Source organism: Paramisgurnus dabryanus, chromosome 9 (genome assembly GCF_030506205.2).
Source record: "Paramisgurnus dabryanus chromosome 9, PD_genome_1.1, whole genome shotgun sequence".
NCBI lineage: Eukaryota > Metazoa > Chordata > Actinopteri > Cypriniformes > Cobitidae > Paramisgurnus > Paramisgurnus dabryanus.
Genome location: NC_133345.1, coordinates 40,460,605 through 40,485,057, shown reverse-complemented (window position 1 = coordinate 40,485,057; position 24,453 = coordinate 40,460,605). Strand labels below are relative to the sequence as shown.

Here is a 24,453-nt window from a genome sequence, read left to right as displayed (position 1 = left end):
ACCCACCCCAAACCCCAACCATAACCAAAACCAAACCCTAAAATCAGAGGGACATGGTAAGTGAAAACAATGCTCTAGAGCTAATCCTGGTTGTAAGCTTAAACTTAAAACAAACTGTAAACTTATTTCTGAAATCTAATTGGTTGATTGAAATGTTGTCCCAGGGTTGCCCTGAGGACATCAACCACTTGGCAAAATCAGGAGAGCCGTCATAACACACAGCACATCTCTTGATTACATCTCTTGTGACCTTGGCGACAACCATCATTGTCCGGCCAAGAATTCCATCTCTAAATGTTATAAATAAAGACTTTCCTATGTATAATGTAACACGAGGAGGAAGTAAACGCTTTAGTTTAGTGGTTTTCCACAATACTTTCAGCTACATAAAACAACACAATTCAACTCCAAAGCTAACAGTTGGTCCGTTGGAGGGAACGCTGTGTTAAAGCTGTAAGAATGACTAATGAGATGCTGCAGGCTTCCAGCTCTTAATGCCTCCCTTGATTGATTCGTATTTTCGTGTTCAGTAAGGAGACACAGTTATGAGGTTGTTCTCTCTTGGGGTCTATATGCCGAAGACCAGGAAGAGTTTGTGGATTTGAGGTTTTGAGAACCTCACTGACCCAAACTCCCCCATGTTTCCAGGCCTCAAGTTGTGTTCCGTGAAAAGCAACGCTGGATAAATGATCACCCGTTCTGAAGGCAACCTTGTTCCTAAGAAGGTGGGGAGAAAAAAATGAACATAGTGATATTTCCACAAGGGTTTATTTTAATTTAAGACACTCTATGTTCTCATGACAGGATTGATGGAGAGGCTTTAAAATGTTTGTGTGTACAAGTTTGACCATGACTTGGGAGGAAATTTACGCAAACGTAGCATGCAAAAATTGGGTAATACATAGGCCAAATCATGTTTTGTATAAAAACAATAAATATGTCACTAATATATGAAATCCAAAAATGCAAGCTAAAAACATTTCACTTCTCAGCATGTTAAAGTTCAACTTTGGAGAACTTTGACCTGTGAATTCATATTATGTGAAGACAGATGACCAATAAATGATCGATACATTACAATGTTCCTAAGCCCCTAAGGTGACATTGGAGTAAAAAAAATCTAAAGTTTAGTTTCGTGTGCTCATGTGAAAATTTCATGTGAAACTTTCATGTTCTCACACTAAACCTTCATGTGCAGATTTTTTTTAAAGTTTCGTTTCGCGTGCGCACGTAAAACTATCGCGTGTGCACGTGAAAGCGAAAGTTTCACCTGCACATGCGAAAGTTTAATGTGTGCATGTGAAACTAAACGCGCTAATTTCACGTGCGCACGCGATAGTTTCACGTGCTCACGCAATAGTTTCACATGTGCACGCAAAACTAAACTTTATTTAATTTTTGCGCCATATCCCATGGGCTTCGTAACAACATGACCTTTTGAGGTGGAACAAACCCAAACAAAATACAACATTTAATAATAACAAAATCTACCATAACAGCACAAGCATGCAAAAAAATGACTTAAGAAAATAAATCTAGTTTTTAGACAAAAAATATCAAATTTAAAGGAACAGTATGTAGGATTGTGGCCAAAACTGGTATTGCAATCACAAAACGTGTGGCTAAAACTGGTACTGCAATCACACAGCTGGTGGCCAATATACCAAACGACAACATAAACATCAGTTGAGGGCTGCAACTCCACTTTTTAAATGACAATATCCTGGCCGGACCGCTGTTGTGAGTGATAGAAGTATTTGAAATGAAAATGATTTCTTAATGTCTAGTGACATTTCAGGGCCATTTAATGATTAATTGATTTAAATTTCTTACATACTGTTCCTTTAAGTAAATTTATGCAGAAAACATGCAAAAAAAATCTGCCAATGGGGTAAGCAAAAACTGAAATTTTTTCTTAAACACTTATTTCCAGAAAAATTTGCTAAGTTGGAAAAGAAATGTTGTGCTTGTTTTAAGCACAAATTAACTTAAATTTGATATTTAGATTTTCTTAATGAGCAAAATGACCTAGGAAAATAAGTCTAGGTTTTAGACAAAAAAATTAACTTTAAGTAAATTGGTGCTTAGACTGCGAAAAATTATTTTCAAGAAAACATTTCCTAAGTCTTTTTGTATTGTTTTCAGTAAAAATATCTAAAAATTCTTAAGATTAAGATTCTTTTTCTTGATGAGCAAAACGACCCAAGAAAATAAGTCTAGTTTTTAGACGAAAAAATCAAATGTAAGTTATTTTGTGCATAAAACAAGCGGAAAAAAACTCCCAATGGGCTAAGCAAAAAAATCTTAAAATTTTTTCTTAAAGCCCCACTGTGTAGGATCTACTCCCATCTAGCGGTAAAGCTCTATATGACAACCAACTGATTATTAGTTTCTAGCCCCCCCCATTCGGAACGCGTTTTAACTAGTACGGTGGCCCTGTCATGCCAAGGTTAACATGGCTTCCAGTAGCTAAAGCAAAAGCAATGAAAAAAAATGAACAATTTGCATTGTCCTTTGCCTGTGATCCGTCAAAGCACACAGATTTATGTTAAACATGTAAAAAGTCTGATTGTCATGATATGTCCGCTTAAAATCACATAAGTTACAAAAAGCAATCATAAACGTAGCTTAGACACTCCTTTTTCATCCACGCGAGGAAAAATATCACAGGGGCTGTTAAACTTGGTATTAAGATGTGTTTTCATCGATCAGATCACAAGTGGACGAGAGAGAGACATTACGTTTACACTTGGTGTTTAAATCGGTCTCTTTTTGTCCATTTTCGACCGCTTCTCTTCAGATTACTGAGGAGATGGTCTGTGGACCAGTTCCTCTCCTGTCATTTACTCATGAGCTAGAGTAATGACGGGTTTAAATGGACGCGAACTAATATGTCAGAGTCCAATGCTTATGTTTAAGTAAACGTTACATGTCCGTGTATATGTAAGAGCTTTCTCTGATATTGGTAATAAGATCGCTCAACTTTCACACGCTTGTAAAATGAAACGAAAGACGCGCAGATCAGACGCTTTTATCAATGAAAGGCTAAAAATAGCGCTGTACACCGTGTGTTTGTGTTAGAGTTCAGAAAAGATGAAAAACATTTATCTCAGTACCTCAGATTACATAAATGGGCAGAGAGACGGCGTGTGGCTGTTCCAAGACATTAAACCACATGAACGTTTACACTAACAAGTGTTACGCATACCCATGCTATAGTTAGCCAAGGAACTATAAAACTTCAAGTTTACAACATAAACTGTATAGATGTAAACGAATATGCTGAATTACCTGTGGTGAAGATAGAAAGTAACTTGAGTCCAATGAGCCCCATCTTGGAAAACTAACTCCAATAGTGACTTTGGTCTTGATGTTTTTCCTGTCGCGTTGTCGTTTAAAATCCCTGTTTCGCTTCCTTGGCGACTTGTTTTAATGTCCTCGAGAATAGTTCTTCAACAGGCTTTCAAAGCATTAGATCGCAGGTTTATCACGGCGTGCGGCCGAAGGATTCAGTCTAATGCAGGTCGCATATCCGGGCTGCATACGTCATCAAGCCTGGTTTATTTAAATTAACTGAGCATTACATTCGCAAGTCATAAGCATATTACATCAATTTACAATTAACTAAGAATAAATGTCAGCTTTATAATTGTTAATATTCTGAAATAAGACTGTCTTGATGACGTATACCGCCTACACATGCAACCTCCGTAGGCTTCAGCTCGCGGCCAGCTTGAGTGTGCTCTGAAAGCGCGAAAGGCGGAGCTTGAATTTCAGGAATGTCCCTCGTCGGCGAATGTATTTCAAAGATGGAGGCACAACATGGATTCAGCCAGAGAGCGCTACGGCGGTATGCATTTTAAATAGCAGATTCTACACTTACGAGAATACTTTGATTAGTGGGGTGGAAGTAATTACACATGAATGAGCACATACTTTTGGAAGAAAACATGGGTTTTTGCTAAGAATTAACTAAAAAAAGTACACACTGGAGCTTTAAACACTAAATTCAAGAAAAATTAGCTTACCCCATTGGCAGATTTTTTATTTTTTTGCTTGTTTTGTACACAAAATCACTTAAAGGAATAGTCTACCCTTTTGCCGTATTAAACTAGTTTTTACCTCAACTTAGACAAATCAATACATATTTATCTTTTTTCAATTTGTGCACTGTACAGCGCGTCGTGAATGTGTTAGCATTTAGCCTAGCCCCATTCATTCCTGTGGTACCAAACAGGGAAGCCACCAAACACTTCCGTGTTTTCTCTATTTAAAGACTGTTACATGAGGAGTTATACCAGTAAGTATGGTGCCACAAAATAAAACTTTTTTTTGGTACCATAGGAATGAATGGGGCTAGGCTAAATGCTAACACATTCACAACGCGCTGTACAGTGCACGCATTGAAAAAAGATAGGTATGTATTAATTCGTCTAATAACATAGTTTAATATGACAAAAGGGTAGACTATTCCTTTAAATTTTATATTTTTGGTCTAAAATAAGGTGACCATATGTGCCATTCTTCCCGGACGCATCCCGTCCAGGATTTTGTGTTCGTCTTCCGGAAGTCGTATTTGTCGACCGCATACGTCATAGAGGATTATTATTATTACAGAAAAGCAACCGTTACATTTTAAGGTAAGAATGAAACTACGATTGTATGTTTTTAACTGAATGGCGTATGCGGTCAACAAATACGACATCCGGAAGACGCACCGAAATCCTGGACGGGATGCGTCCGGGAAGAATGGCACGTATGGTCACCCTAGTCTAAAAACTATACTTATTTTCTTAGGTCATTTTGCTCCTCAAGAAAATATGTATACATTTAAGAATTTTTTGATATTTTTACTGAAAACAAGACAAAAATACTAAGTTAAGTCATTTTTACAGTGTACACGTGGTACAACTACAACATAAAGTGTAGTAAAAATGCACACTTATTCTCATGAGATCACGTTGCACTCCGAGTGACAGCTTTGGTACCAGTTCATTTCTTACAGTATAGATATAAGCAATAGTAACAGTAATGCTTGCCTTAACATACACCATAGAGACACAGGGCTGATACATCTGCAGCTTTTTTGCAGAATTGATTTATCTGCATCATTACGCTGACATGACATACAGACATGAAGTGTCTGGGTCAGTGTTTAATATAGTTATGACCGCTGAGCTGGATCCTGTACTGACAACATAAAGAGCTCTTAACTGTGGCACCTCTCCCGGCCTGTGATGCAGGTCAGCAGCGACTCTCTGGATCTGTCTGAGAGGCCGTTTGTCATTCAGTAACTGAGCCGTGGGCCGTCCGTCCTGTGATGTCTACCCCCGGGCCACCTGACTCTGCCATCCATCCACACATTATTAATAGGACTTGCATGGCTCGACAGAACCGCTAACAATCCACAAGAGGGTGGGGGTGTGTGTGTGATGGAGAGGTCTTACATGAAATGCTGGGGTACGTTATGAGTAAAGGGTGCAGACGGTCATGCATATTCAAATGTGTGTGTATTCGGAAGGGGTCATTTATTTTGATCTCTATCTTTTTAAAGATAGACACTATCACATCACTTATGTCCTCCAAGACTGTACTGGCCTGATATACACACAACACTACACTGTCTGCACGCTTCTGATTTATCGAAAATCTTTTGGCAACATCAGTAAGTTAACGCTAAGGTTTTGGGAGTTGCTATGGTATCATGAGCCCAAGTCAATGCATCTCACTCCAGCATCTCTAGGATATTTTGGTCATTGGATATGGCTCAGATTTTTCCTTTAATGTCTAAGGGTTATTTAGGTCTCACATCTTTTATTGTCCACCCAAAGTAACAGCACTACACAGCAAGGTCAACTATTACATTTCTCATTCATGCATTTACAGATTGGGATTGTGCTGATGCTTAACTGATCTCTAGTCCAAATTGAAGCTCCAATAAGCTAACACAGTGGTTTTCAAACTGGGGGGTACGAGATGATGCCAGGGGGGCCCAAGTTTTGGGACAATTTAGGACCTACAGAAACATAGCTGCATGCCAACATACACACCCAGTGACATTGACCAGGAAAAGAGAGTCAGTCTACTTGTTTTCCCATGTTTCTGTCTTATTTATAGCTCTCTCATATGTGTGACAGCGGTGGGCAATTGAAATGTGGGTGTGTGTGTGTGATATAGACAAAATACAGATAGCGCAGTCTCTCTCTCTCTCTCTCTCTCTCTCTCTCTCTCTCTCTTTCTCTCTCGTGTGTCTCAGCACCAGCTGCTGATGGGTGTTGGAGGGCAGAGATGATTGGCCGTTATTCATGTGTCCTGACAAGCACTTTTTTGATTTATGCTGTGGCCTCAGCGCCGAGATTTGCCTCCCGCTTTGACACTATATGTAATGCTGATCAAAGGAGCTGATGGAAAGATGAGATATACACAAAGAGTGAGAAAGAGAGAGAAGATGCAACTGACACTTGCTGTTATCTGCTACTGTCAGAGGAGGCATCGGCCTGACACATAATAGTATAAATATCCACATTTCTCTTACATCACTGTTGCTTTAGTTTAGAGTTAGGATTCATGGATAACTCATTTCAAAATGTTAAAAATCTTATAGACTTACATTAAAACAGAGCATACCTGTCAACATTGGGATTTGAAAATAAGCGATTCTTCCCAACAATAAACCCTCCAACCACCCCATGGGTTGTTGTGAAGTGGTTACCAAACTTTTTTATTCCATGGCCTACTTAGACACCAAAATATTTTTAATAGAGATGCAGAAAAAAATACATTTAGAAGTACAAAAAGAAATTTGTTCTGTTTTGCAAGAGAGTAGTTTATATTTTCAATGTATGAATTAAATGTATACGTTTAATTTCAATCCCAAACTATCTGACATCAAAACCATTGCTATACATTTTCATTAATAGTACAAAACAGTGACAAAAACGGTTTGGCAGGATGAGAAATTCAAAAATCTTTTAAAAAAACTTGTTTTAAAAGCATGCATCAGGTTTATTTCAATGCACATATTTTCTTTATGTTAATTTTATGCAATATTTTTTTTTATTTGCACCATTTTTATGAAAGTTAAGACTGAATGGACCTGAAAATGTCAAATGGTTTAACCGTCAATTGCGTCAAAGAATGAGAAATATTAAATATTTTATTCACCATATTGGCATGTAAGCGTAATCATCAAAAAATTATAATTATTTTATTAGTTATTTGTAAATCTTAATTGTAATGCTTTTGTGTAATATTTGTCCTGACATATCTGAAAACTACGGAGCCCCTAAGGGGACATGGAGCAAAAATTAAATAAAGTTTAGTTTTGCGTGCTCACGTGAAACTATTGCATGCGCACGTGAAACTTTCGAGTGCGCACATGAAACTACCGTGTTTAGTTTCGCATGCTCACGTGAAACTTTCGCGTGCACGCATGTGAACCTTTCGCTTTCACATGCACACGCGATAGTTTCACGTGCGAGTGCGATAGTTTCACGTGAGCACGCAATAGTTTCACGTGAGCGCGCGAAAGTTTCACGTGAGCGCGCGAAAGTTTCACGTGAGCACGCGAAACTAAACTAAACGATTTTTTTTACTCCAATGTCACCTTAGGGGCTCGGTAGAAAACAGCTCTGTTTTCTAAATAATCTTTGACAATGATGTAGAGAAATGTAAAAAATCATATTACACTAAACTAGATGATTATATTTTATTTATTCATTTTATTAATTTCCACATTTTTATTAATATATAAATTTTTCATTTAAAAAATACTAGTTACACCAATTGACACAGACCGGTTACACCACATTGACATTTTTGCAATTATCCCCCAAATATTGTATATATGGAAGTAATCTGCAATTTATTTTAACCCTTTTACATTTAATTGAACCATACGGAAACAAAATAATTAACGTCACATCATTGACCCTTTTGTCTTATTCACTACATCATCCAAGTGATTTTGCGCAATCCACTAGATCAGGGGTCTTCAACGTTTTTTGGGTCTGGGACCCCTTAGATGATGCCGGCTTAAAAACGGCATGGAGCAGGGACCCCCTAATACTAAATGTGTAAAACAGAGATATTTAAGTAAGCAGTAAGGTACGAGAGGCTGCTTTTTCGTATTAGGCACAACGCAAAGTGGAGTAAAGTACAACTGATGACTAATCAGAATCAAGGACTGGAACTGTTTTATAAATAGAAACAAACCATATTGTCACACAGCCATACTATATTTACATGCATATTTTTTTTGTTAAAGTAGATTTCTTTTTTATATTAATAATAATAATATTATATTATTTTAAGGTATTTGCAGTGTAATATATTTTCATTTTACTGTGAATTGGACAAGGGCTTTCAGTTTATAAAGACGACTGATCATGGTGAATGGCACAAAGAGAGGCTGTGATACTTCATAATTCTGAGGTCTGCCTTTCTCGTGTATCATGATTGTCACTTTTCATTGAGTTTAAGTAACGCAGGTTTATTTTCTGTATAGCTTCATATCAGACTCAGGATAACAACATGCAACGATCGAGTCCGAGCGCATCTCTTTGGGGAAACTTTTTGAGAGGCGGATTTCAACCTGACTATGAATCTTGCACCATTACGGCATGCGATTCATTAATTTTTAAATGCGAGCGATAGTTTTGTCACAGTTTAAAATGCAGACGCGGTGTGTTGTCATTTGCCTGTTGAATTAGCGCTTTAAATCTGAACCGCGTGAAAGCCGTCCAAGCTCAGAAATATTGGTGAGAACATGTCGCACTGATTCTAAAATGACAATCTGAAAGATATTTTATTTTGGTCTGCTGGCTAAACTGAACGCGCGCCTTCAAACTTATGCGGCCACGCACGTGCACAACTTAAAGGGGACATGTAACGTTTTGTACATAAATTTTACGTTTTAAGCAAAAAAAGCTTGTTGTTAAACATCATTTGGCGGACCCCCTGCAGTTCCGTCACGGACCCCCGGTTGAAGACCCATAATTTAAAAATCCCCTGAGAAGAGAATGGATGTGGGATACCTTTTTTCCTTTGTTTTGTGGCTTTCCTGAATCTGCAAAGGACCTACGCAATCTTTAACACCTAATAAGTGTATTTGTAAGCTTAACCAGTGTGATTAATTTTATAATGTAAGATTCAGATCAGATTTCACCACAGTAACATTGTGTTGCATGCCTATTTTGTTAGTAAACATCAGTGGTGGAAATGACTCAATGACTCCCATATAAAATCTGATGTAAACACTAAATAGCTTATATCAAAACTTTGTATATACATCAGGCCCACCCTTGTGAATTAATTGTCTTATGAAAGCTTTTGTAAGATTTTTTATAAGTAGGAAAAATAAGAAAGTTATATGTAACGTAATCCATGTAAAGGAATTTGTAGCGGGATAGAATGGTAAAATACAGGACAAATCCTGGAAAAACCGGTATGAACCAAATCATTTACATTTAGTCATTTAGCGGATGTGTTCAAACAACTTACAAAATGGTAAGGATGAATCATTTTACTACAGCAATGATAAATCCTGTAAGCATGGTGTCTTACACTTACGGTAAGTTGCTGTGCAGGGAGTTGGCATCGGGAGTTGGCATCAGGGATTTGGAAATATCTCTTAGTCTGTGCATGGCTGGACATTGCAGATTGCAGTGTTGTCGTCTCACACAGGAAGTCTTGAACCTGTAAGTATTGGCCTGAACCTGTGAAAAAATAACACTTACATGGTCACTATGCCATCAAAAAAATCTTAGCTATGTTAGGAATGAAACACAAGCACACTGCTTACTGAATACTGTGGAGTATTTATCACATGCTACCTAATGTTTTTTATATAGCATGTCAAACTTTATACAGCATTGATGTGTTGCATGCTTAATTCAGTGAGCGGCATTACGTTACCAGCACAAAAAGTGATAGGTTTGATTTTCAAGGAATATGTATACTCCGGAAATGCATAGGTAATATGCAATGTATGGCACTTTGAAAAAAAAGCATGTAAAAATGAAATGTAAAAACACAATTTAAAAAAATCTGATACGTAAGTGCATTTTTGTAAAACGTACAATATTCAGACAGAACTGGCTGTCCTATATGCAGACACACACTCACACACGTGTCCAGCTACGGTAGTCGAAATTTCCATTACACAACCTCTGGGAGGTTAAAAGCAGTTGTGTGTTTGCCCAGAAAGTTCAGCTTTTTAAAACAATAAGGTGAAGGCTAACAGCAGTAAACACTCGCTCTCTCGTTTATTCAGTTCATTGCCTTTTTCTCCTGAATCTCTCTCTGAGCTCTGGGAGTCTTGGTTCAGTATTAAATACCTGTTTAAAGGACTTCCCAGCTCTTCCCAGTAGCATTGATATTCATATATTGTGCTTGTGCGCCTGAGAACACAGATATTGGGGTAAAATGCCCAAAAACTAAAAACCATCCATTTATTTTTCAAAATCCCTCCAAGATATTTACTTTTCTCAGTTTAACACATTCTGAACATATATTACCAAAGCCATACTGTGTGCAGTTTTTCCTTTCAGGCCTTTACAGAGGTAGATACGAGGACCTGTGCAGCGTTATTTCCCCGTTTACCTTTCACTATAATGTTGTAAATGCTTTTGTCTGTCCATGTGATGGGTAGAATGAGTGGAGAGACACATTTATCTCTTTCACCCTCCCTTTCTCCTTTTCTTGGCCCTAAATACACGTTGAAGAAACTGATTGCTTATCAGCACACAACTCTAGTGAGTGACGGACGCTGTGCAAACACACTGATGATGAGGAACAAACTTTCCCTAACTGATCTGAGAACAGCTCTGAATTTTCTTTTACTTTGGAGGAATGCCCTGACTGAAACGGCTTCAAATGAGCAATATAAGATCAGATGGCTTATTATTTATAAAGCATGCATACTCACAGATTGATCGTAGAGTGCGCATACGCCAAAATTCATGACAACGTTCACATAGAAACAGTCTTTGACGTGAAAAAGTGCTTAAGTTGAAAGTGAGGCGATTTCGATGCGTATGTTCATTCTATAAATCACACATATAGCCTTTGAGAAATTGTCGTAAGATCATATTTAGGACTGTTTCTACCTACCCGTTCTCACCAAGTTGCGAACAAATGACACGCAGTGTGATTATCGTGCAATAGATACGCCAAATTCCGATTTTGCGTGCATATGATACGCCAGTCCTTCCCATTCACTTATATGGCGAATCGTTTCGTCACGTTTTATTTATTGTTTTCTCATTTGTTTTCTGTTTTTTAAACCATTTTCGCTTGGGTTTAGGGTTAGATTTCAGATTTGTTTAAGTAGGTTATTTAATATACAGGTTTCTCTAAGTTTTTATCTATATTTAAGCCATGGTCGCTTGGAGTTGGGGTTAGAGTTGGGGTTTGGGTTAGGATGTCATTTTTATATAACAAAAAGTTGTTCTAACCCTAAACCCAAGCGAAAATGGTAAAAAAAACAGAAAACAAATGAGAAAACAATAAATAAAACGTCACGAAACGATTCGCCATATAAGTGAATGGGAAGGACTGGCGTATCATATGCAGGCAAAATCGGAATTTGGCGTATCTATTGCACGATAATCACACTGCGTGTCATTTGTACGCTTTTTGGTTTCTACGCAGAATTTTATAAATGAGGCCCATGGAGTTCTTCTGTTGGTAAACTGGAAAAAAAAATAATTCATTCAATTTACTCAAGGTAAGTGGTTGCAATCAATTTATTTAAGCTACTTAAACAAAAAAGATTAGTAAAGTAAAATAAAATAAAAAACTTTTGTTTAAATGTAGCTTAAATAAATTGATTGCAACCACTTACCTTAAAAAAATTGAGTAAATTGAATGAATCATTTTTTTTTCAGTGTAAACATTTTGTTTCAAAAGATGTCTGTAATAGCTTACTAGCATTCAAAGTAGTAATCCACAAAAAAGTGAAATCTTTTAGGCCTTGTTTACATGAGAACGCTCTAGGGTAAAAACGTAAAAATATTTTTTTGGATGTGCCTTTCATTTACACGGCAAGGGCATTTTTGGGGCTTAAAACGCAAAAAAGTGAAAACACCCTCCAGAGTGGAAATCTTACAAACGCTCTACAGTCACGTTCCCGTCTAAAAGGTAAAACACAAATCTCTACTCACGGTGGCTCTCGTCGCGTACGCGTTTACGTCACAGGCACATGACAGTTCAGAAAATTAACAACAAACATGTTGGATTTTCCCATATGTTGGACCTTAAAGTTGCCATAGCAGCTCTGATAAATGTACAAGTGTTACCAGCAGTTGTACGAAATATTCACAGCTAGTATTACTGATCAGAGAAGGTTCATTAAATTGTTGATGCGTCAATTCTTCTGAGGCAAACCAGTTGGCTTTGGACGAGACCTGGGAGAACAAGGAAGAAGGTTGTACGCAGGTGCGTGGACTTGGTGTTGGTGTGTGTCAGTGCTTCACATTGCCACCTAGCCACCTGGAGTGCATACTACATCAAATATCACACACTTTTGCGTCACCATATGCACGCAGATCCCCCCCCCCAAAACGCTAGTATAAACGCGAAATTAAAAGTGATAACGCAACGCCACTTTTGCGTTTTCCCTTCAGATCGTTTCGTGTAAACGTAGCCTTAATTTTGCTTAGTGTTTCTTTTCCAACGCTATCTCACGATAATTCGTACATATTTCACGAGTTGGCTGATTCGTATTCATTCATATTCCTGTGACGTTGGGGTAAGGGGTTAAGTTTTGTTGTTGTTCTTTTCATGAGAAACGTATGTTTTTGTACGATTAACTTTGTATGAATTCATACAAATTAGCACACTCATAAAATATGTACGAATTCTGGTGAGATCAGGCTGTCTTTTCCCAACACAATGGCAATTCGTATGTATTACGTGATGGTATTTTTTCGTACTACCGCATTCGTACGTTTCTGTATGGTTTGCTTTCGTCCCGTGATGTTGGGATTACGGGTGGTGTTTAATTATTGTGTTTTTTCTAATAATCATACAATTTTGTATGATTCACTTTGTACGAATTCATACAAATTAGCCAACTCGTTAAATACATACAAATTCCCATATGATCAGGCCCCCTTTCAACTTTTTGAAAAATATAAAAGTATATTTTTTTTTCAGCTAATGATGCTTCTATATATAAGACCAAATAAAAATAATACAAATTTTAACTCTTTAAGTGTAATTTTTGTCCATTTCACAAATTAACACTTACAAATAAGTTTGATATAGTTATTGGAATGCGCATTTGGCATGCTGTCCGAGGAGAGGGCTCAGGGCTCGACATTAGACCCAAACCCAGAATATCCCCCCTCCCTGTTCTGGGGTGCTTTTCCCAAAAATTTTGTTAGTTAACTAACAATACCATTAAACTTTATTGGTAACGACAGAACTTGCAACCATGCTTTCGGGAAACGCAACCCTGGTTATGAAGGTGACCAGGCAAGTGTGAGGAGATTGGGTGGTGGAGGGATGCTGAAAATATCGAGGAACATGAGTGAGTCGATTCCCAGTTTATATGAGGTGGTTTCCTGGACAGGAATTAGCTAAAGCTAGGACTCGGCCTTAGTTTAATAATGAAATATAACATGTTTAACAAACATGCCTTACTAAAAACATTTCTTGTGTGCATTTTGAGGCAAAACAAAGGCCACTGATGTCTTTTAAGAAATGTCAGTGCAGTTGTTTTCAGTTTGGACAGCTCTTATATTTATTTTAGTCTAGTACTAGTCTAATCCCTGTCTGGGAAACCACCCCTATATGTTTACATTAATGCTGATCATTTGATTGTTGACAGCTGGTCACAATTACAAAGTGATTAGGTAGATTATTTGAATGTGTTCCTCCCAAACTTTGTTAATAAAACATAATTGACGTCAGGTCAAAAAAGTAGTACCTTACTTCACAAAAATTTACCAACATAAAATAAAATAATAAACATAAAAATGGTTGCTATATACTTTAAGCTTCTTCTCAATCGTCCAGTCTCATGGACTTCAGACTTTAGGTGAAATGCTCCAGAAGTAAAAAAAGACTGATATCCATCGAAATGGATGCAAGGTCCAATTAAAGACAAAAACCACATTAGTCTCATAATCAACGTTTGATTCAATCAATAATTTTACATTAATTTTAACAAGACAGGTGTCCTAAAGGAACAGGGTTGGAGACCCATGATGTAGGATGATTTATGCATAAAAACAGTACAACATCACAAAACCAATTTAGCTGGGACTGTGTCACATATTCAGATGTGGTATGTCAATGCGTGTTGATTTACTGACACCACTTTAGCACTTCCTGATGTGCATTACTGGAATGTAATGGATAAAAATAAATGTGTGTACTACATTTTAAGAAATAACAACTTGAAAATGATGCTAATGATGTAGTTCTGCTTATTTCAAAGGAAGACTATAAACCACAATGTTTAGACAATAATTTTACATAGTTTTGTGATTGATCAAATGAACGGAGTCATCATTACTTGGGTATTAGTGCTGTGTAAATAACTTCAAAATGATGTTGTTGGTGCATCACTAATGTTGAGCCAGTCTCAAAACAAACACATCCCACAATCCTTTCCTCTAACTCCCTGCCACCAGCTCTGGAAGAAAACTTCCTTGGCATTTACCTGGAAACATGTCACAGCAACCAGACTACGCAATTTATACTGCGGGACTGTGCGACTTGAGCAGACCAGAGGCAATTACATAACACAAGCAGAAACAGTGTTAGTATTGTGCTTTGTGTGTGAGTGTATGTTGACTCCAGATGTGAGAGAGACGTTCTCCTGTTACACTCGGTGTTAATCACACCAATCCATCAGTTTCTACCACACACGCTCCTTCACACATTTACTGTGAGCGCCTGACAGAAACAGAGATATATAATCATATGGGATAGGATGCAATTACAAAAACACCTCCATTGTATTAGTATGTGTACGTCATTTATGAGCAACTATGAAATCAGATCCCTAATTTTCTGATAACAAAATGAAATCATCAGAGTTTAATATGAATACTGCCTTTTATTTGATGGGCTCGTTTATGAAGTTGTAACAAAGTTATACTGTATGTGTTGGTGCATGTTAATAATGTGTCTGTTATGACATAGCAAAGACCCATGCATGGGTGAATTATATTTAAGTACAAAATCAACAGAAAAACTAATACATTTAATTTATTTGCATGAATCATATTCAAGGGTGTTTACACTGTACAAAATTCCTTATTGCACTTAAATGTTTAAGTTTAATCAACTTGAATTTACAATGAATTTTAATAAAAGTATAAATTATCAAAGTAACATTGAAATACTTACAGTAAGCTTAAAGGTGCAGTGTGTAAATTTTAAAATAATCTTTTGACAGCAATGCAATATAATATAGATAACTATATTATTTTCAGTGGTGTATAAAGACCTTATATAACGAAATTTTGTCACTATGTTGTCTCAGATGATAACATGTCTGTCCTGTGATGGCTATCGTAGCTTCTCTATGAGCTTCGAAAGGGAGAGGTGCAATTCACAACCTTACCACTAGATGCCGCTAAAATCTACACACTGCACATTTAAAGGAACAGTATGTAAGAAATTTATATCAATTAATCATAAAATGGCCCTGATATGTCACTAGACATTAAGAAATCATTTTCATTTCAAATACTTATATCACTGACAACAGTGGTCCGGCCAGGATATTGTCTTTTAAAAAAAGTGAATTTGCAGCCCTCAATGACGTTTATGTTGTCATTTTGTGTATTGGCCACCAGCTGTGTGATTCCAGTACCAGTTTTAGCCACAAGTTTTGTGATTGCAATACCAGTTTTGACCACAATCCTACATACTGTTCCTTTAAACTTAATTTATAACAAATCCTCACTGGTCAGGACAGTTGAAATCAATTTTAAATTCAAGTTTAAACTTAACAATTTAAGTGCAACAAGGAATTTCTTACTACACTGTCAGAGAAAATAGTAAAAATATGTTCCCTAGCTGTCACAGGGGCAGTACCTTTACAAAAAAAGTACACCTTTGTAACTAAAATGCTTGTCCATCAATGCTTATAGGAGTCCCGGGATCACCTCAGCAAGCCCATGTATTTAAAGATAATGTTTTGCATCAAATTTGCTTACCTGCGCCACCTGATTTGATATTTACTTGTTAAAAGCAAAAATTTAATAAAAATGAATTTGCATTATTCATTTGAACAATGATTATATTACGAATCACTGAATTACAACAATTTTATGTAATTTATCTTCATTATGGGAAGTGATATTGTTTGGTCATAGTTTAAAGGGACTGTAAGTAGGATTTACCCCCATCTAGTGGTGAAATTGTATTTTGCATTCAAACGAACATTGCTCTCTAGCGCCTCGCTTTTCCAAATGTGTGCTGCAACTACGGTAGCCGTTATGTACTCACTGATCTCCTTGTCCGTGGCAGCTGGTTTACGTGATTGAATGAAAACGCATTGTGGAAACGCATTGGTAGGCTTGTGCTTTTTGTCCCTCTCATAGTTTACCAATACGGCGGAACGACATGGAAGCCTCCTTGTACTTAAACGTTCAATATAAGTAAAGAGAAGAAATTCTAAGCTTACAAAGAAAAGTCAGATCACTGGCAGAGGTCATTTGACACCAACGAGGAAATATTTATGAATAAAGACATTGATTTTGATTAATAAAATACTTAAAACCCTACTTACTGCTCCTTTAAGAATAGCAGTGATCGTTCAAATTAGACTTTATTTCTTTGTGCACACCTTCATTTTACATTTCTTTTTTAGATATTGGAGTAAAATATGACCATATGTATTTTGACAGATATAATAGGATTAGCGACCTGTGTGTGTGTGTGTCTAAGCAATATTTCCCCACTTGTTTCTATAATGAGACCGCCCACTGCTCTGTAATCACCTTGCGTCTTATTTAAAATATCACTATGAACACATTGACAACTTGAGTTGATTTTGTTTTAGGGAGCTTTAAGAGATAATCACATCCCTCTGTTTCTCTTTCCTCTATTCCATCATCTTACGCACAACTGATTTTGGCTGCCGGTCTGCAATAACCTGTAATCCCATCATTTATTTCAGGACCTCGGTCAAGACACAGAGGATTTAAAAACTGGAGTATAATGAACTGCTCTTTGATTTTCACTTAGGCCACGTTGACACCGCTGTTGAATGTGACTCAGATGTCATTATTTTTTCCTTACACATGTGACACACATCTGCTGACAGTATGAACAGCAATTGAATTACATTCAGAGGAAGAAATGCATTGGATTAAATCAAAAGAACGTTTGAATACCCTCAGGTGAGAATATATGATATTTTCACCTATTATAAGATGAGATTTGAGAAGTTTCCCCAATAGTATGGTGGTCAGTTTAAAAGCATTGTATTCAAAGACATGTTAAATATAATAGTTATTTTGAGCTATTTCCATATCTTAAACTGCACACGTATCTTGAATGCACACAAATCTTTACACTTTAAATACATTAAAGGGGAAATATCATGAAAATCTGACTTTTCCATGTTTAAGTGCTATAATTGGGTCCCCAGTGCTTCTATCAACCTGGAAAATGTTAAAAAGATCAACCCAGTAACTTAGTTTTGGTTAACCATTCTCTGCAAGCATGTGAAGAATAGGTTGAATTTGGCTCCCCTTTTGATGTCAGAAGGGGATAATACTTTACCTGCACTATCCAAACACATCACTGCAATTTAGTGCAGAGAAAAAGAAAAAAGAATAATTCACAGCACAATTGAGTTTCAATTTCAACAAACCACCATCACAAGACATTGTTTGGTTTGGTGGTTTGTCCTCCGCTGCAGTTGGGTTATGTTTAGCTCTGTCCTCCAGCATACAGTACTTAACCCAATGGAAAGTCGTTTAAGTGCCCATCTGCCCACTCCTAATTCCATTTGATGACATTTTCTCTATCCCTCTTTTATCCCGGTCAGACCTTACTCCTTTCAGACATTGATATCTTACCCTGCCACGTGTCGGACAGCCTGACACATCTACACCACCCTCAGCGGTCACATTGTCCCTGCAGACAGCGAACAGTCTTGTGATTTCCATCATATTTTAAGAAGTACCCTCCCGCACAGGGAATTACACTTCCATTATGTCAGCGTTCCCAGAGCGAGCCCATAATAATCTTTCTCCATTCACGTACAATGGGAAGAAAAGTGAATGCCGACGACGGAGCTCTGTTGACTTCCAGTCACAGAGGTTGCAGACCATTGCAGCTTAGTCAGAGGACGCGGTGACCGTTTGATAAATACTGACAGCTAAAGTGCTCTGAGTCCCATTAGCCTGAGTGAGAGAGATACTGCCATGGCCTGGCTTCTCAAACAGGATATGATGTCATGAAACAACATCACATCACTTTAATTCGTTTGGCCGAGCGCTAATTAAAGCTCCCATCTGTCACCCGCAATTTGTAAAGTTACTTTTTGGCCGCGTGGCCCTACTGCTCAGACGATGCCGCCTCGGAGAGCCGTGTTCGAGTTCAGCATTTTGCGTCAGTGGTGAATAGTGAGGTATGTCTGAGTGGTGAGATAAGATTAAGAGGATGGAAATGTTTCTGATAGGTGGCACGGGAGTCACGTTACCTGATAAAAATCTCATATCAGTCTTGGTAGGCTCCATCATCGTATGGCACCTGAGACCCTCTCTGTCAAATCTCTTTCAAGTTTCGAAATAGCATGTATGTTAAATGAAAGTGGGCTGGATTGAGGTCTGACGTGCAAATGTGTATGGTGATAAAAATCGCTCTGTCTGGTATGTATTTCCTTCACAGTTGGAGGGGTATCGGGCTCGCTCTGCGCTCTTTCAGGCTAAGTGAGGCTTACTGTGCCAAATCCAAATCTGATAACTAGTCACAATCTAACACCACGGGTGAAAAGGTTTAAATGCCCACTGTAACCACATCAAAGGAAAGGGATTTCTAACCTACCTTTTTTTATTGTGATCAAATGTTTTGGCTTGAGAAGTGCGATCAGTGTCGGGTTGGATAAGTGAGATTTAGTCATTTGTTCAGCATGTTCTGATGATATAACTTTATATAAATTCTTTACTGCTGTGTTATATTTGTAAATCAAGAAAGGTATTTGAAAACTTCAGTAACATTTTTATGAATGTCTTCACATTTGATTAAAGCTCACGTAACACACGCTGTTTCTGCATTTCTGATATTAATCTGGAGTACCTATGGAGTAGTATGACATCCTTTATATCTCTGAAGAGTTTTTAGTTTAATCAGATTTATAAAAGAAAGATTAGCTTTACCGAATCTTTCCGATAACGTACGAAAAAATGAAGAAGGAGGAGTTATAACACGGGAGGAGCGAGAACGAGTCATGCAACACTATACAACACTGTTTTAACTTATGATTCACTACATGTTCGTGTCATTTATATAATATACACGCGCCTATTTCCAACAGAAGACAGAAGTCTTACTTACCACGTGTAACTCGTCACGAAAATCCACCGCATCAAACACACACGCAAAACTCCGCTGCTAATCCGGATAATAAACTATATCCATTGTTTCCATAAGGCTGGATGTCTTCTCCTTACATCCAAAAACACACTTCTTGTTGTGCCATTGTTGACTTTTGAAATTAAACAAAGCTGAGTGGCGTGATAAGCTGTTAGCAAGCTCTAGCGTCTCCCGCTGACTGACAGCTGGGCGGGGTTTTCCGGGGGAAGTTTTCCGGCGGAAGCCCATATAAAGAAGTGATACGTATCGAAAACCCCTGAAACGTCAGTTAGAACCGTAATCGAAAAAAATTAGCCGAAACTTGTACGAACCCTGGCGAAGTGCATTCGGCACAGAAATACTCTGAAACACGCCCAACTGCATTTTTGACACTTTGCCTACGTTTAGCATGAGGAAACAACTCTTAAACTGTGTTAATAAGTCAGAATGCTTGAAATACCATTAAACCCCCCCTTTAAAAAAGTGGCATAAAGATAGCAAGGCCTACCTTTAAAGTTTCATTTTTTGCCTCGTCTTTATGAAAGTGTTTTACATTGTACTGCCACTAGATGGTAATAATTATCTTTTTGATGTGAAATCTTCCATTTAAAAAAAATCAGTACAAATAAAGTTTAACAAAACACAGATTGATTATTTTCAGAATTAAAGTTGCTTTTCTTTCATTAACGTTGGAATGGACTTCATCTCTGAGTCTCAAAGGGGTTAAGTATCACACACTAGCCTCACAATTTGCTTTTTTTTAAACTTTGTACAAGTTGATCATCAAGTGCACAACATCAAAGCAAATTCTCATAATTTTGGACAAATTGCAAATGCTTTGGGATTATTACATGTACAATTGTCTGCTGTTTGCTACATTTTCATCAAAATACATTTTACTGGTTTATGTAGTCTTACACTTCAAAACATTTAGGAATTAGTTCATCGTACGAGTCATGTCATACAAAATGTTTGACCTTTATGTCATAATCTGTTACTGTTAGCATGCTTTCCATAGGTTTTTGTAAATGTGAACTGAATTGATAAATCTTTTTAAGGTGAATCTTAAAATTTTGAGTTCAGTAAATTTGACATTTCTTACAGTGTACAGTGAACCTTTCTAATTTTATTTTTATTTGTGCTGTAAAATATGATTTTTTTCAACACATATAATTTTGTACACTTGGTATGCTGACAGCATGGCTAAATATTTTCATGTTTATGAACAATGACACATAGACTTGCATTGGGATGAGACTGACAAGTTCACTGATGTTAAAATGTACTTTTAAGAGATGAACAAAGGATTTTGAACACATTACAGGCTTTTGCTGAACATGATTTTATGCAGTTTTAACAAATTGTGCTGAGAAATGCACGCATTATTTTATATGCACATTTTAAAAAACGATTTGAGAAATGCTGAAAAACCATAATTCATTGCACCTTAACTTTCATCAGTTTTACTGCCTCTGCCATAGGGGGAAATTTAATATAAGCTTTAATTTGTGTTTAAAATCTCATATGCATGGATTTACAATATTTTCATTCATGATAAAGATTGCAAATGATAAATGAGTTTAATGTCTGATTAAACAAACCATTCCATGTTTTGGAAATGTTAAAGTTTCCAATAAATTATAACATACTACAGTTATTGTAACTAATTGTTTTTTCTCAAAAAATAGACACAATATTTAAAAGTATGTTATAACAGTATGTATATATTACATAAAAATATACATTGTTTATTTTAAAATTATGTTTTTACTCTATAAACGATAAATAAGGTATTTTTTCATTTATTACAGTCTTACAATAACAAAACTATAAAATGTCCCGGTATGTCTAATGTAATCCTTAATAATTTCAACCTGTAGTTTTTACATCACGATAATAAAAGCAAACCGAATAGTTTTAGCGCCTCTTCTGTTGTAGATGGGCGGAGTTACACTATACGCTATGTATTTTAAGTTGTAAGTAGGCGGAGCTCGATCTTTGCATCAACCATTGTTCAGTATCGTGTGGGCGTGGTCAGACGAGTGCGTCGAGAATGTCCCGCCCCCGCATTAGAGCGCATTGAGAGAAGAGGCGAGCGAGAGTTCAGTGAGCGCCAGTAGAGATGAGAGGAGAGCGCTGAAAACACCCTGCGTGCTTCACAACGACCGTATGCTTTTCAGAGGTTTGGAAATAACCGGAGATAAGAAGAAATGTGTTGTTTATCTTGTTGAACTCCTCCACGATGCTGTTATGATTGCAAATGCGGCGTTGACTGACGCGAAATATCACTTATTTTTCCGTGACAGTGCACGCGCGCGTATATGACGATCCTGGACTTAAAGCATCGTATTGTACGATGTGAAGACTTTGTTTGAAAAGGAATAAGAGGGATATTCAACTTTCTGGCGTTTTTTAATTGGATGACAGTCACTGAAACACTGTTAATGTAAGCGGGGTCTATGGAGCTATACAATCACTCATAACTCACCACCTTTACAAAATTATCTTCACTTCAGACTGTTTATACCAGGAAAGTTTTCTCATTCAAAAAGAGTGACTGAAAATCCAGCATGGGACCTTTTATAATTTTGCTTTCTCTATGGTGTCAGCTGGTTATAGCTGCCTACAGCCTTGAAATGAGCTCTTATGACCTGGAGAGAGGGAGACCAGCTAAATGTGAGCCTATTACCATCCCCATGTGTCTAGGCATTGGGTACAACCTCACGCGGATGCCCAACTTTATGGGCCATGATAGTCAGAAGGAGGCTGAGAGAAAACTCAATGAATTCTCCTCGCTGGTGGAGTACGGCTGTGATGTGCACTTGAGATTTTTCCTCTGCTCCCTTTATGCCCCCATGTGTGCGGACCAAGTGTCCACGTCCATTCATGCCTGTCGTCCGATGTGCGAACAGGCACGTAAGAAGTGCTCGCCCATAATGGAGAAGTTTAATTACGCCTGGCCGGATTCGTTGAACTGTTCGAAGCTGCCCACCAAAAACGACCCCAACGCCCTGTGCATGGAAGCGCCGGAAAACGATACCAAAACCGAGACCAAGAAAGGAGAAGGTATGTTGCCCGTGCCACACAGACCCAGGCAGCAAGGCACTGTGAACGGACGCACTGGGGGCGGCGTAGGAGTTTGTGAGAACCCGGAAAAGTTCCAGTACGTGGAAAAAAGTGAGACGTGTGCCCCACGCTGCTCGTCTGCTGTGGACGTGTTCTGGTCCAGACAGGATAAGGACTTTGCATTCATCTGGATGGCGGTGTGGTCGACTTTGTGCTTCATATCCACAGCTTTCACAGTCCTCACCTTCCTTCTTGACCCTCATCGCTTTCAGTACCCAGAGCGGCCCATCATCTTCCTCTCCATGTGCTATAATGTCTACTCGGTCGCCTTTATCATTCGGTCCGTCGCCGGGGCGGAGAACATTGCGTGTGACCGTGAGAATGGGGAATTGTACATCATCCAAGAAGGCCTGGAGAGTACAGGTTGTACCATAGTCTTCCTCATACTCTATTATTTTGGCATGGCAAGCTCTATCTGGTGGGTTATCCTCACCATCACCTGGTTTCTGGCCGCTGGTAAGAAATGGGGTCATGAGGCTATCGAATCGCACAGCAGTTACTTCCACATGGCTGCGTGGGGCATACCCGCACTGAAGACCATCGTCATCCTCACTATGCGGAAAGTCGCAGGCGATGAGCTCACCGGACTTTGCTACGTGGGCAGCATGGATGTGGGCGCACTAACAGGCTTCGTCCTCGTCCCGCTCTCCTGCTACCTCGTCATCGGAACGTCTTTCATCCTGACCGGCTTCGTGGCGCTCTTCCACATCAGAAAGGTGATGAAGATCGAAGGCACCAACACGGAAAAGCTGGAAAAGTTGATGGTGAAAATCGGCATCTACTCTATCCTCTACACGGTCCCTGCCACCTGCGTCATCATATGCTACTTCTACGAGCGACTCAATATGGACTACTGGAAATTCAGAGGATTGCAGAGCAAGTGCACCACATTCCCAGGCCGCAGGAACGAGGACTGCTCCCTGGAGTCTTCGGTACCCACGGTGGCCGTGTTCATGCTGAAGATCTTCATGTCACTGGTGGTGGGCATCACCAGCGGTGTGTGGGTCTGGAGCTCCAAGACATTGCAGACTTGGCAGGGACTGTGCAGCAGAAAGTTGACAGACAGGACTTGCAGGAAACATTGCAGTGGGAGTTGCAGCACCAGTCACTGTCACTACAAAGCGCCTGCCGTCATACTGCACATGTCTAAGACTGATCCCTACTCGGATAGTCCCACGCATGTATGAGCGCAGCTCATGGATCTAATCTATGATGTACTGTATAGAGGCAGAACCCAGGCCTCTCTCTTTCTCTTTGTGTCGGACTTCAAGAAAGGCAAAGTGTGTGCCGTGAACTTAAAACCTAATGGATTGATTATCAGTACTTGTTATTTAATAGGGGTTTGTTTCATTGCTTGCCATAGAAAAGCAAAAATGAGAAATATTTACACCTGTTCACACAGTCTAGTCAGTTTTTATCTACAAAGCCAGTCATTCTTGCATGGAGATATTTACTTAAACTGTTACTTCAAACTGCTTAATTTCTTGTTAAAATGACTTTTATTTATTGTAAATATATATATATATATTTAATATTTTTCTGTCTTGGTTTCTCACAAGATGGCATTCATGAGTCTTCAGTCTGTTAAAAAGTGCCTTTTTGGAGAAGAAAATAAAGTGTTATATATTTTCAACAGTTGTCTTAAATTTTTTGCAGTACTAAAACTTTTTAAAAGGGTAAAGTGCTCCACTTTGCGCTAGTAGAAATACACTATTGTGTTGTGCTGTTGCTACAGTAGTCAAACTATTATTTTAATTGAAGGCGAGCAGTTGTTGGCCG

The 24,453-nt window shown here is 38.2% G+C and overlaps 1 protein-coding gene and 1 long non-coding RNA gene across 2 annotated transcripts; one reads left to right on the top strand and one right to left on the bottom strand.

The window, feature by feature from the left end:
• Positions 1-437: 437 nt before the first annotated feature.
• On the bottom strand, positions 438-20,025 carry LOC135746475 (uncharacterized). The gene is made up of 3 exons (XR_010531578.2): positions 19,531-20,025; positions 9,571-9,716; positions 438-717 (listed from the first exon to the last, which is right to left on the bottom strand). It is a non-coding gene; the product is annotated as an uncharacterized lncRNA (long non-coding RNA).
• A 925-nt stretch (positions 20,026-20,950) lies between these two features.
• fzd9b (frizzled class receptor 9b) lies at positions 20,951-24,250 on the top strand. Its single transcript, XM_065265072.2, has one exon. It carries the CDS (start codon positions 22,119-22,121, stop codon positions 23,859-23,861), a length of 1,743 nt encoding a protein of 580 aa, XP_065121144.1. The 5' UTR covers positions 20,951-22,118; the 3' UTR covers positions 23,862-24,250.
• Positions 24,251-24,453: the final 203 nt, after the last annotated feature.